At 44.4% G+C, this 13,296-nt stretch overlaps 2 protein-coding genes across 4 annotated transcripts in view; one reads left to right on the forward strand and one right to left on the reverse strand.

Annotated features, from left to right (window-relative positions):
- The window catches only part of ADPGK (ADP dependent glucokinase), a 37,353-nt gene extending 36,248 nt beyond the window's left edge, over positions 1–1,105 (forward strand). Inside the window, exon 8 of the mRNA XM_036845205.1 lies at positions 778–1,105. Coding sequence (XP_036701100.1) covers positions 778–1,083 — 306 coding nt within the window. The 3' untranslated portion in view covers positions 1,084–1,105. The remainder of the gene's footprint in view (positions 1–777) is intronic.
- BBS4 (Bardet-Biedl syndrome 4) overlaps positions 454–13,296 on the reverse strand; it is a 46,648-nt gene continuing 33,805 nt past the window's right edge. For 2 of the 3 annotated variants that reach the window (XM_036845199.1, XM_036845201.1), the window contains 10 exons: positions 11,867–11,920; positions 9,984–10,111; positions 7,602–7,656; positions 6,530–6,598; positions 5,398–5,550; positions 5,134–5,305; positions 3,438–3,507; positions 2,675–2,816; positions 1,920–2,121; positions 454–1,370 (listed from right to left, as the gene is read on the reverse strand). In XM_036845199.1, the coding sequence (XP_036701094.1) occupies positions 1,261–1,370; positions 1,920–2,121; positions 2,675–2,816; positions 3,438–3,507; positions 5,134–5,305; positions 5,398–5,550; positions 6,530–6,598; positions 7,602–7,656; positions 9,984–10,111; positions 11,867–11,920 (1,155 nt within the window). In that variant the 3' untranslated portion in view covers positions 454–1,260. The remainder of the gene's footprint in view (positions 1,371–1,919; positions 2,122–2,674; positions 2,817–3,437; positions 3,508–5,133; positions 5,306–5,397; positions 5,551–6,529; positions 6,599–7,601; positions 7,657–9,983; positions 10,112–11,866; positions 11,921–13,296) is intronic. The other variant, XM_036845200.1, reaches the window with a different exon arrangement.

Raw genomic sequence — 13,296 nt, forward strand, 5'->3', positions numbered from 1 at the left:
CTGGTTTATATTTGTTGTCTGTGGGAGGATTGGTCCATTGTGAGCTACTCTCTGTTATCAGACAATAGGGATTTTTCCTTAAGAACAAAATGATCATTGTAATCATACACTCCAAAATTTTACTTCATTTTGTACTAATATTATTGAGTAAGAAGAACACTTTTCCCATTGCTAGTTCATACTTCCACTTTCTTGCCTCTAATTTGAGCCATCTAAAACCATGTCTGTATCTGTAATTGTGTACTTGGTCTCATTTTTCTAATTGTCATGTAATTTTTCTGTGATGACATGAGCAACTCCCATACTAGGAATTAGAATAGCTCCTTTCTCAACAGAGTGAATGAGAGACTGCAAATCCACAAACCCCAAAGACTGGGCAGGTACAAGGTTCTTTTAAAAAGTTTTCATTGTGATCCCTCATTTTTATACCTGAATAACAACTTTCCCCAAAGGGATGATACATAATCTTTATTCTGAAAAGTATATATAATGTATTGATAACATCTGGTCAGTGGTATCATTGATTGTCAAATTAAAAATTCCTCAGTTAAGCAGCTCTTCCTTTTTTTTAAATCCTTGGTGCTGATACCAGACCAGCCCTTCATCTCTACTTCTTTTCATACTGACATGATCTGGCTCTACACTCTGATCTCTCAAGAACAAGATATAGGGACTTGTTCTGGATGCTCTTGGGCAAGTGCAGCTGGGATACTCAATAGGTTGGGCCTCAATTTAAAGAGCTTGTTTCATCATTATTTTTTTTTCTTTTAAATTTAGACTATTAGAGCTGGATTATTAATCCAAGATTTGTGTTTGCTTCAGTGGCTGATATACCACACAGCCCAAGGATCAGCTCAGCTAAGACAGACAAGGCTATGTCATGACAGGACTACTGCGCAGAGGTCTGTCTCAGACTTTCCTTCCACAGAGGAAGGGGTCAGCCAGCCAGGAGATAAAGTCCTTTCCAACGCAGATAGCATCACATGCCCTGCTGGCTCTTGGCACTACATACATAGAGCCGAAGCCTTGCTCTCAATTCTTAGGGAACCTGTCTGGGCCATCTTCTCTCTCCTTCCTAGCTGATGGGGCAGCAGGGGACTGCGTAGGCCTCAGGCTCCTCGTGATCATCATAGCACGTTCTGCGTTCTAGTTCACGATGCCCAGGGAACGTGCTGGCCTCCGTGCTGCCTGTGTCATGGGACCTTTCCTAATCTGGAACATCCTCGCCAAAGAAACCCCAACTCTGGGTTCATCCTACACCTATTTTTCTGTTATTTGTGCTGATGCTTCAGTTGGTTGTGCTTCCACAGTGGGCTCTGGCTCCAGAGGAAGAGATGGTGGCTTTGTGAGCTGGGATGTTCCTCCGGCACCTAGTAACAAAACAAACAGCTTGAATTCTCAGTTCCCATGGTTCCAGAAGAAATCAATATTTTCACTGTCAAATTTCAAGAAGAAACCCCATATCTTCTGAGACTAGTGGGACTGTGGCATATCTGGGCAGCTGTGAAGGAAGACCACAACTGAAGAAATAAAGTAACAGTCAAGTCTGCCTTCAATGACCTTATAAAAGAAATGTTTAATTACTTGCACCATGCTGACTTAATGATAAGGCAGTGAGAATTAAAGCAAGACTACATAACGAAAGGTGCTGCAATGTATTTCTAAACCTGAGTATTGTAAAGACCCAGTGTACCGACATCCAGCTAAGCCTGCCAGTAGCTGTTACCTTTTACACAAATTGCCTTAAGGAAACAAGTGACAGTTTGGCCACCCTTGGACTTTTTTCCCCTTCTAGTCAGCACTACATTGGATGTGTCCTGAGTCTGAAAAGCACAAGCCTCATTCAAAGCTGTAATCTCTTTGCAGGCACATGTGGCTTGTACCCATAGGTCTTCATGTAGCTGTGTGTAGCTTCCTACCTGAGGGGAGCTTCCTATGTGCGGCTGCTGAAGACATTGCCTGTCCTAGAGCTTGATTAGAACCCAGAGGCTGCTGGAAACTGGCGGCTTTACTGGTTGAAGTGGTCCGCTGCTTTGATTTGGGATCTTTAACTGGTTTAGTCCAGACCAGTGCCTCCCCGACCTGGAGAGCAGCTCCCAACTTCTGGGCCATCTCCACCATCTTGTGCCCAAGTGGGAAGGAAAAAAAAAAAAAGTCAGGTCTGACCGGCAGAGACAAGCCTCATCCCAGGTCTTCAGCAGGCAGGTGGGGATTCGCTGAAATAGTGTCTGCTGTACTAGCATTTGAGGGAGGAAACACCTACTGCAAAGAAATCATTCTCAAACAGCAGAGACCACATTGCCCTGAGTGGATGGCAAGGGAGTTCTTTAAAGGCTCTCAAACCCAACAATTCAAGTTTGGTGCATTGTTGGACTAAATTCTTGCCTTTCCTATGTGAGGAGAATGGGAGGAAGCTACAAAGAGACATAATACAACTCATTTGAGCTGAGGTCTATCAATAATAGATAAAACTCAGTAAGCCTGAATTTCCTCTTACTATTTTCTTCCAGGAAAGTTTCTTCTCAAGCTGTTCTTAATTGAAGAATTCATGCCACTAGGAACGTCAAAGCCAAAACAGGCATGAGCCTATATAATACCTTATATTTGGGTTATTTGGTCTTGATTCAAAAGTCTCGTGACAGCTTGCTTATGACTCCTAGGAGCTAAGACTTACCTCTGGGTCAAATTCCAGAGAGCTACTGTCCTTGAGTAGGTTGACTTTCTTCTCCATCTCCCGGTACTGGGCCAGGGCGCCCCTCTCCTCTCCCTGGTTGTACAGCAGCACAGCATAGTTCAGGTTTACCAAAGGGTTACCCCTGTGCAAACAGACAGGGATTCTTATGGAGCTGGGGCTTTGCAACACATGGTCATTCAGAGATCCTTCTCACTGCACAAAAACAAAACTGGCTAAGTACAGACAGCTCCACTCCACAGCAAGGTGGGGTACACACGTGTTGTGTGGACCTTTGGAGAAGAATCAGGGAATTAACTGCCCAACCAGCAAAGCAGGTACTGGGACCAAGCCTGACATCTCGGCCCTCAAAAGAGACGAAAAACAGGTCCCTACCCTGCTGCCTAACAGAGGCCAGTGGAATAAATCCCAGGAGAGTCAAGTGTATCTTAAATTAAACTGAGCCCAGAGTCCCATGTGACATTCCAGCGAGCCCACAGCTATCAACAACCCAAGCCCACTGACAGCTCTCACTTCCTCTGGCCTCCTGACTACTAAGGGCTGGAAACGTTTTCTCAGAGTCAGCGTTGGGTCCTGCTGAGCCACTTTGTCCTCAGGAGCCACGTCCTTCGCACGGAGGCCCGCTGTGCACAGAGGCACGGGGAGCAAGCAGCTGGGTGGGCTCGGCAACGCCGGGGCCGTGGCGCCACCTCGCGGCTCTGCGGCGTCCAGCCCTCCCAGCAGCGTTCCCGACGGGGCGGCTTACTTATCCAGGCGGACTGCTTCTGCGTAGGCTCTCCTGGCGTTCTCTGTGTCTTCCAGATTGGTCAGAGCCACTGCAACAGAGAAAGTGAGTGCGGTGGCTGAAGAGCCCAGCGGAGAAAACACAGGGAATGTTTCAAGACGGCGGTTCATTCAGCCGCCAAACCTAACTCCTGCTGTGCCCGCCCAGCTCCTGGCACCACCGTCTGCGCAGCCACTCAGCTTGGATTCCGGCTATCATCTTGTTCAACGGTCCCCTCTCCACAGTCAGTCAGCAGCCGGGTTCCGTGAATTCCATTTTTTACAGCTTCTTTGCTGACACTGCCCTGGTTTAGTCGTGTCAGGCCTTCCGTTTTGTTCCCCAAGGGCACTGTCCCGCTTGCCACAGCGCAGGCTGCCAGGTATCTCGCTGACTGAGACGAATCTGACCGCGTCACCGGCCTACTCAGGAATGCTCACATGCTCACTCCAGCACCCAGAACCGGACCTTTAAACTTTTGTTTAGCAACAGAAGGCTCTCCCTTTTTAAATCAGCATTTTCTGAACGCCTGACCTATAACACAAACAACAGCAGAGCTGCTCTGGAAGCCCTGCCCGCTCCACCTCCCCAACTGTTCATCTACTTCTGCCAGACACAAGAGGAGATCTAGGAACACAGTTGGGAAAAACAGAGCCTCTGGGATCAAGTGTACAGTCCCTGTGCTGTACTCAATGGTCCTCCATACTCTGACGCCAGACTACCTCTCCTGACTCATCTCCCACCACGTTCTACAACACTATTGCCCACTAATGGCCTGGTACCTCCTGCAGTTTCATGGCTGCATGCCTTTACTCAGGGACTTCTCAGCCATTCTGTACTACTGAATTCCAGCTTATCTTTCACAACTCAGTGTGAAGACCATCTCTGCTTTGTGAAGTTACAATTGCTGCTTATGCCCTACGGTACAGCTATTTGTTCACATTCCTGTATCCCATTATGACTGGGGTATCTTTATAGTCAGACAGCCCCCAAATAACCACCACTCAATTTGCTTTTGCAACCTTTCTCTTATAAATCAGAACCTCACAGTAATGACCAAAAACACCAAACAAACAAACAAAAACCAAAAAGACACCTGAAGACTACTGTCAATGAGAACATGGAAACTGCTTTTAGGTACACATTTTGTAACTTTAGTATAAGGAGAAATATCCCCCAGAAAGAATATTTAGTCAGTACTTTTATATTGTACTAGCAACAACAATAGACTAATTATATAATGACAACAAAACCAGTAGTTAACATTCATTGTGTCTAATCATGTAATCCTCTCATCAACCCTATGAGGTATAGCTGGTAAGTAGTAGAGGCAGGACCCCACCTAAAGCCCAAGATCTTAACACCTGATGATAACTGGAGCTTGGCTGGATTCAATACATGAACTGTCATGGGAAAACCACTGTTAAAAGATGAACTAGAGACGAACCTGATTGAACCTGCTGGTCTCTGAGTGAAATTCCCCTAAGTGAGAAGCAACAAGGTGCTCTGTCATCTTTTTCTTTCATATTTCTTCAAACTCTAGGACAGTAATCCAGATTCCTATGGGATCTGCAAGGGAATGCCTTCTATGGGACATTTAACCACTGGCCTCCTATGATTCTAATTCATTTTTCCCTGAGTACAGACTGCGAAAGGGGTTCTTCACACAAATGTATCTTACCAGCCAAGAGCATGTAGAGCTCCCCCGTCTTTGGCTGGAAGTTGATGGCTGCACTGAGAAAATGGAAGGCTGATGCATACTGCTGCATAGTCAAGTGGACAAGGCCCAAATTATACAGAATCTTCCAATCGAAGGGTGCCAAGTAGTTGGCTCGTTTCAGGCAGCTGATAGCCTAGAGGAGAGAGCGGGCACTCGGTGAGAGGCTGGGGCAAGCTGGCAGAACCAGTAACTGAACACAAACCAGGAAAATGAGGAGACACTCACTGCCACGTATTTCTTCTTGCCAAAGAAACACATTCCAATGTTATTCCAGAGTGGAGGACTTTCTGGAACAGCACAGGCTACAACTCTGTATTTGGTGAGGGCAACATCAAAGTCCCCATGGGTCTGCATCATGCTGCCTGCTGCCAAGATGGCCTGAAAACATGGGATGTGGAAAGTTGGTAATTCAGTCATTCCCAAAAGGCTGTCGCGGTGAAGTAGGCGTCCTGAGTCTAGATACTCCGCAGGCGCATCAGCACTGGTGGGACTGAAAAGCTTCTCCCAGGGACCCATATACTGTATCCAAGCTATTGGAACAAACGCTCATGAGGAACACTCCCGCACCCCACACGGGCTCTCTTTGGCATAATACAGAAAAGTCACTGACTTTACCCAGCTTATTTTTTTTCCTACTGGTGGCCAGGGGAGCCACTATTTCAGAGTATCAGGGCCCTGTAAGTAAAAAGCACCTTTAACCCGTTCCCTACAGCCCCTACTTGGTACACCAAGTGCTCTAGACAACTCAGGTGCACCTGTCCTTGGCCACTAAAGGTGCAGCTCCTTCTGCCACAGGGCAGAGGGTGAGTCAGCCTTAGGCTTCACTGGTCAAGCTTTTCATGTCTCTAAGGAAAAGGGTTAAGGTGGGGTGCTAAGTCAGGCTAATACGACTTCCAAGGTAGGACTGAGTCTGTACTGTTAACAAACAGCCGGTCTTGCTGCATCTCCCTCAATGATACATATCCACATGATGATCTCCTCCTCCCCGAAGTCGTATCTGGACAAGAGTTGTAATCTCAGATTCATCAGGAATCAAGTCATTTCAGCAGATTTATTTCTGACAGTAGTTATAGAGGCTCTGCCAATTTCCTAAGTAACATATAAAACTTTACCAGCACTACAGTTTTGCTTTCTGCATAAGTTAACAGGCCCAATATAACAAATGTGCTCTTTTAGAAGATAAGAAGCAGAACACTGACACTTCACAGTATTTTCAAATGAGAGCCACGTTTATTTATAACTTTTCTAAGGAAAAAGTACTTTCTCAGATACACAGAACGCTTTCTAGGGCCAGATCACCTCTAGGAGTGGTGGGACCGTCTGTGTGAAGGCTCTGGGGTTTGACAGCCTGCAATACCTTGTAGTTGGTGGGGTCGTAAGTCAGTGCATTTCCAAGATGTTCAAATGCCTTCTGGTAAATGCCGAGCTTGGGAAAAAGCAAAAGCCAGAGAATTACATCGGGGGGGGGGGGGGGGGGGGGCGGGGGGGGCGGGACGGTAGTTAAGGAGACTGGCCAACCACTCCCTCATCAGACACACCCTGACTTTTCCGGGTTCTTCTGACAGAAAAAGAACTACAGATACCGGATTCTTAAAAAAGAAAATTAAGATCCCCACGTTTGTTTTCCCTCCTATTTTGTTGATTTGTCCCCTGATAAGGTCAAAGTAGCTGTTTGCCAGGAACCGCCTCTGCCACACTAGTGCTGTTCCACGCCAAGGCCTCTTGGCAGGAAATGGGCTGACTCGCGCATCTCCCCTGGGGCCAGCCTCCCAAGCCAAAGCCCAGGAAGGCCCAGGGTTAAGCTCCTTTGAAAGAAAAATGAAACAGATGAAAAGGCCACCACAGAGGCAGGGCTGGAGGCAGGATCTGCTAAGCGGGCAACCTGGGGCGTCGACAGGGTGTGTGGGGCAGGGAGAAGCCCTGAGGGATCCCTGGGGCCTCAGGCAGACACAGAACAGCGATGGGGCCAAGAGAATCCCACCCACACTCAGGAATGTGGAGGGGAGAGGAGACTTTTTATTCTAGACAATGCTTTGCCTTCTCTCTTTTCTAGAGGACGTGGCTGGGAAGAAGGAACAACAGAAATGGCCTTTGCCCCAAAGCCCTAGCGGTACCACAGCTTCTCCTCCCACCACAAAATGCCAGCCCCTTTGACCCCAGTTGTTTCTCGTATGTGTTCTTGCCTTGGTTGGATAAGAATTATAATTGCACTAGGCTCAAACAGATTTATTTGCTTCTGATTTGAATGCTGAAAATTAAGTTAATTCCTTTAGCAGACAAAGAATATCAAATGCAGAGAGTAAAGTTCATGTCCTTCTTATGACCTTTCGTAAGTTGTGTTAAAGTAAAAATGCAGGAAAACCACAACACACACAAACCCAAAAGCACTTCTAACGTCAAGGCATGGATGAGTAAAGAATTCCTCTTACCTGGAGGTAGAGTAATCCTAAAGTTGTGAGAAGTTCTGTATTTTCTGGTGAGAACCTGCAACACAGAGATGCTCAGAGGGAAACAAGATGTGTAAGAGAGACACTAAGATACACACATAGTAACTCACCCTTGTGCACTACCTGAGACACCACTGCGCCTCCCACTCCCCGTAGGAACTCTCAAAGGGATTTGGGAATTCCCTTCAAAAGTAGGTCACCTCAACCCTAGCTACAGGGAGGATAGCTCAGCAAGAAAGAATGGGACTTGGAACCCAGACTCCTTTCGCAGGACCTTTTCTTAGGGCCAAAGTCCTTAGAAAGAACCTATGGAATATTTTGTGCCACTGTCTTGATTCACTGATAGAATTCAAGAATAATGCCCTATAAACCAAGTCAGTCTAGAACACACACGGTTTTAGTCCTTTCCCTCTTGTGAGATTTTTTTTTTTTTCCTGTTCTCACCGCACTCAATGCCAGCCAGCATAATTTCCCGTGTAATTTAGGATCCCAAGGCCCCTAATGCTCTGCTCTCCACATTAAACAAAAAGCCATACTAAACAGCCAAACTAAAGAAGGAAGACACATACCCGCTCTAGGAAAGAATTAGCTGTTGGCTTTGTGGAGTAAACACGGGCTTAAGTAAAAGAGTATCTGCCTTTCCAATCCCTCGATGATATCTGTCTTTGTCACAAAGCGAAAGCAACACTGCGCTCACATGATCTGACTACGGGATCAGCAGACAGCTGCACCAGTGAGAGTGACAGAAGGTGAAGAACTGTGTCTCCTGTTTCTAAGCAATGAGGTAGGGTGCCGGTTACCTATGGGGAGACCAGAACCACAGGGGCCAAAGCCCCAGCCCGGGGAGGCCTGAGCTGGCCAGACAGAGCTTATTCACTTCAACTGAGTATTCGCCCTTCACTTTCTGCCATAAATACCCATCCTGATCACTTCCTCCCCCAAAGCAAGTAAGTAACTTCCATGATTCTGGTGGGTGTCCATCCCCCCACCAAAACATGACTACTCTCTCCAAAGCTGCGGGTCATAAACAATGGTTTCTATAATCTCAGTGAGGCTCCAAATGCTCAGTTGACCTCTTTTCTCCTTTGAGAATTTCAGTGACTTAAGTCCTTGACCAGCCACTAGAAGAATGTGTGAGCTAATGTAATTTATGTGAGCTAATAAGCTCAAAGAGCCAACTTATAGAATGCAGGGGTCAGGGATCAAAGCTTCCACCCAGCACCAAAGAGACTTTAACATACGCTACATGGCCTCCTTCCTACTTGTCCATATAAACGTAGCCTCTTGATGACAGAAGTCTCTTTTGTAGCTTAACAAACCAAAGGATTTTTATGTCTTTTCAGATATAAAATATGGTTGAAGAAAATTCCAAAAGCAGTGTTGTGACTAATATAACCAGAAAAGTTACTATCATGGTAGAAGACAGAGGTAATTAACAAATTAATAGAAATCTAAGTTTAGTTCAAAGTCTAATTATCAGGAATAATAGACTTTGTGGCCTTAAACCACAGATGAGGCATTCTATTAACTGACCAAACAAATGAGACACTAAAGCATTTTGCTACAGCTATCCCACTTAAAACAAACACGACAACACCCCAGACAGAAAAGACAAGATAGCATGTGTCCCTAGAAAAGAAACGCAGAACACCACACTGGGAAAGCCAGTCAGTTACGTTTTCAAGGGGGATTTGGCTAACCCTAATGATATTTTTCAAAAGCATGATATTGGTCTCAGGCTAATGAGGCCAGATCTTTATTACTCAATCAGGAGATTTCTCTCCCTAATATCCTGAAACACAACACCTTTTATAAAGTTTAAAACCACAGTGGCAGACTGCCAGCTGACTCCAAAATCTGCTCTCTCCTTCCTCCTAGGCACATCTGCCCACCTCCCTTGCAGCTAGATGTGGCCACCTCACTAATTTCGAACCACAGAATGTCAGCAGGAATGATGTGTGCAACTTCCTATTTATTCAGTACTTAGCTTCCTATACCACCTCCCCCGACCATAGCCTGGAGCACAGATGCTACAGTAAGTCAGCTGCAGCCATGCAGGTGAAGGCAACAACCTAAGGAATGATGAGGAAGGAACATGGGAGGAACCTGGATCCCAGACTGATCTTGTGGAGCAAAGCTGGCCAGCTAGGCTAGACCAGCCACACTGATGTGTGAGAAAGAAACAGGTCTGTCTTCCTTATTTAAGCAATCGGGAGCTCTAAACCTTAGCTTAACAGTTACTCTGGCTCCTTCAACTCACAATGTGTAACCAGTCACACGTGTTCTCTCTTAGACTTGGGAGTTCATGTCTGCTCCCATTTTTGTTTTAGTTTCTCACTGCTCTAAAGGAACAGACACACTTACTCCACTGCTTTCTTGTAGATTTCGATGGCCTTGTCCAAGTCTCCCTCCAGCAAGTGGATCTTGCCCAGCATTATGTAAGTCAGATCATGCCTGTTAAGATGTAGGGCGTTGTGCAACTGGTCTTGTGCCTAACAAGATTGACAGAGTAAAGAGAACCAGATCACTACCGTGAAAGGACAATGACCTTGTATGGCTAATGTAAAGACAGAGCTCCTGCTATACTCATGTAGGAATATCACATTTCAGCAAATGCCCCACTACCCAAAAAACTAAAACATACCCAAACCGTGCTTGCTCATAGGACAGCTGGCAATATGGAGTGTCTGCCTCTAGAGCCACTTGGGAGGCTTGTACAGATGATCAAACTTCTTGAGAGTTTTCTGCTTTCTGATATTCACACCCATGACTCATATTTCATAAGTCAAAAGGGGTATCATGGTCTGCCCCAAACTCGACCCCAGCTGCACCGCTGACCAACTGCACACCCTTCCCCAGGGTGGACCTCATTTTCCTCACCAATATTTTGATGAATGAATGAATCCTCATTTATGCATTCAACATGTATTCATCGAGTGCCTGTTGCTCTAGGTACCAGTACACCAGAGCTAACGCAAGAGCTTATGTCCTCGTAGATGATGAAAAGGGCTTCGCTTAGTCCTTCACCGATTCAACAAGTACTTCTATAAATGCCAGGTACTGTATTTGCTTAGCCTGTGGGCTTTATAGTAAAATCTAAATATAATGCTTCTCCTCCATACAGGTCTGACCAAAAACCAATTCCACCTCTCCCTGGGCTCAGAATAATCCTGTGAATAGATATGTACTTACTTGAAATATCCTCTGAAGAGAGAAAGCTCCTAACCAAGTGTGTAACACTGAACATCTAGATCTGCCCAGAAAACCTAAGGGACCCACTAAATATGTATATTTTATTTACACAGATATAGGTATTATTTATTTTTATATATCTCACAGGAGCAAAAGTTATTCTCATACCTCAACTGCTGATGTACAGGGTTTTTTTGCATACCCCTGAGGGACTGATTAGGTTGCATCAGTTTACAAATTGATATATATTAAACACTGTCAAATGGGTATCAACTAATTCAGAGTCTCAGTCCTGTTAGCAGCACTGGAAAAAGGAGAATAAAACTTCATAATCACTAAGTGGGAGCTTTATGAAGGAAACTCTACCCAGCCCCACTATGATTAACTTTTAGAGTTCTCTATAATTTGGTCTATCTCTCAATTAAGATATATACATTTTTTCCCTTATCTGAGTAACAGGGTGAGTGCAAATGTTTTATCTGATGTAAGAGCCTTAGGCACTACAGCCTAATCACAATGAAATATAAAAATGAAACATAAAAATCTCACACGGAAAATAACCTTAAAAACTGAAACTCTCAGAAATCAAATCTATTTAAGATTAAAAATTCATTTCCAATGACCTTAAGAACTAAAATCAGTTGCCACTGGAGCATAAGATAGCTCACATGGTCATAATTACACTTTTAAGACTTACAGGTCCACTTTTTGATATCTAAGTTTTATTGAACACTTGTGTTTCCATTCTGGAAAATTAAACTAGGGGGTGGAAAATAAGAAGAGAGGAAGAAAGCAATTAGATTGCCATTCCCTAATAATATTTCTAGAATTTGTCACTTTCTTGTTAAAAGCAGGGAAAAAAAAAAAAGATGAATAGTGACAAACGAGAATAAAAATGGGGATAAATGTATATGGCAGTTTCAATTTTTACTTCTAAAAATCTCGGCAAGCAGTAGGGATAATACAAAATGAGCAATGGCGCCGCTGTAGCAAGTGTACCCTCAGTGAAATCCCCAGCCAGCCGCTCAGCCACCAGCACCATTTCTGTAAATTACCTTGTCCAACTGTTTCAGGTAAATGTAGCAAACTCCTAGGTTATGACAGATCTCCTACACACAAAAGAAAGGAAAACAACTTACTAAGTTCCACAGTAACTATTAGAGTGAAACAACAGGTGTCTAGAGATTATTATTGCTTGGCAAAATGTAAACTTTAAAACATGCACTATGGTTAATTTTTTTACTTGAATCTTAAACAGATTATAAGAGATAAAAGCAGAATAAACCAGTGATCTTCCTGGGTCTATTTAGTACCTTGGGGTGCATGCCCAGCCCATTCCTACACCTTTTTTCCTCTAAGAGCTGCTCACTGAACAAACCCTTTGTCTCCTCTTCTCAGAAGAGACTACCACAGCCCCTGCTCCAACCCTAAGGAGGTGTGTGTGTGTGTGTGTGTGTCAGTCAGTCCTTTTCCTAGGAATCTAGGAATTCACTAGGTGGGATGGACTTGGGGACTGACAGCGCCATCCGGAGGCCACTAGGATGGAATACATAGATGTAATTGGAGCCGATCTTTAGAAGACTAGAGCACAGGTCAGCAAACTCTGGCCCACGGGCCAAATCCATCCTCTGCCTTTTTCTGCAAATCAAGTTGTACTGGAACACAGTCACGACCGCTTGTTATGTATCGTCTACAGTTCTTTCACACTAGAACTTCAGAGTCAAGTAGTTGCAACAAAGACTGTATAAATCCACAAAGCTTAAAATATTTACTAACCTGCCCTTTACAAAAAAAAATTTGCCAACCTCTGATCTTCAGAAAGAAAATAAATCAAGCAGAAATGCAGAGAAGCTACCTTGGTTGCTGACATCTTTCCAGTTCTAGTTCACTGCAAGACCAATCTGTATTTCCTGACCTTGTGTTCTGTAAAATCTCCCGAACTCCCTTATATTAAACCTCCCTTTATTTAAGGCAGCTTTAGAGAAAGGAAAATGCAAGGGTGAGAAAACTGCTCCTGGGAAACAGTAAGGACCATCTTGTTAGTAGTGTGGGGAGGTGGAGAAGCACATTCGGACCCAGAAGTGTCCCTCTTGGAAGAAACATGAACCTTATAGGGCTCAGAGACAACAACCGGTTTAATGTTTTCCAAGTTCCCTAACATAACAACAAAATAGCAATCAGTGATTCTATGCCAGATGTTTTTCATATACATTACTTTAATTTTCCCAGCAAATCTGCAACATAAGTATAACAATTCTGATTTCAGAGGTAAGAAAATGGAAGCTCAGAGAAGTTAAGCAGTTTGCCTAACTTACGACAAAAAGTATCAGCACTGGGATGTTTTTTTCTTAGTTCTAAATCTTAAAGAATTTCAACCATATATAAATGTAGACAGAATCACCATGTACTCATCATCCTGCTCCAACAATCATCCAATCCATACCCCCCATCTCTCCCACTACTTTTGTAAGCAAATACCAGATAG

The sequence above is a fragment of the Balaenoptera musculus genome, chromosome 2, assembly GCF_009873245.2.
Source record: "Balaenoptera musculus isolate JJ_BM4_2016_0621 chromosome 2, mBalMus1.pri.v3, whole genome shotgun sequence".
Classification (NCBI taxonomy): domain Eukaryota; kingdom Metazoa; phylum Chordata; class Mammalia; order Artiodactyla; family Balaenopteridae; genus Balaenoptera; species Balaenoptera musculus.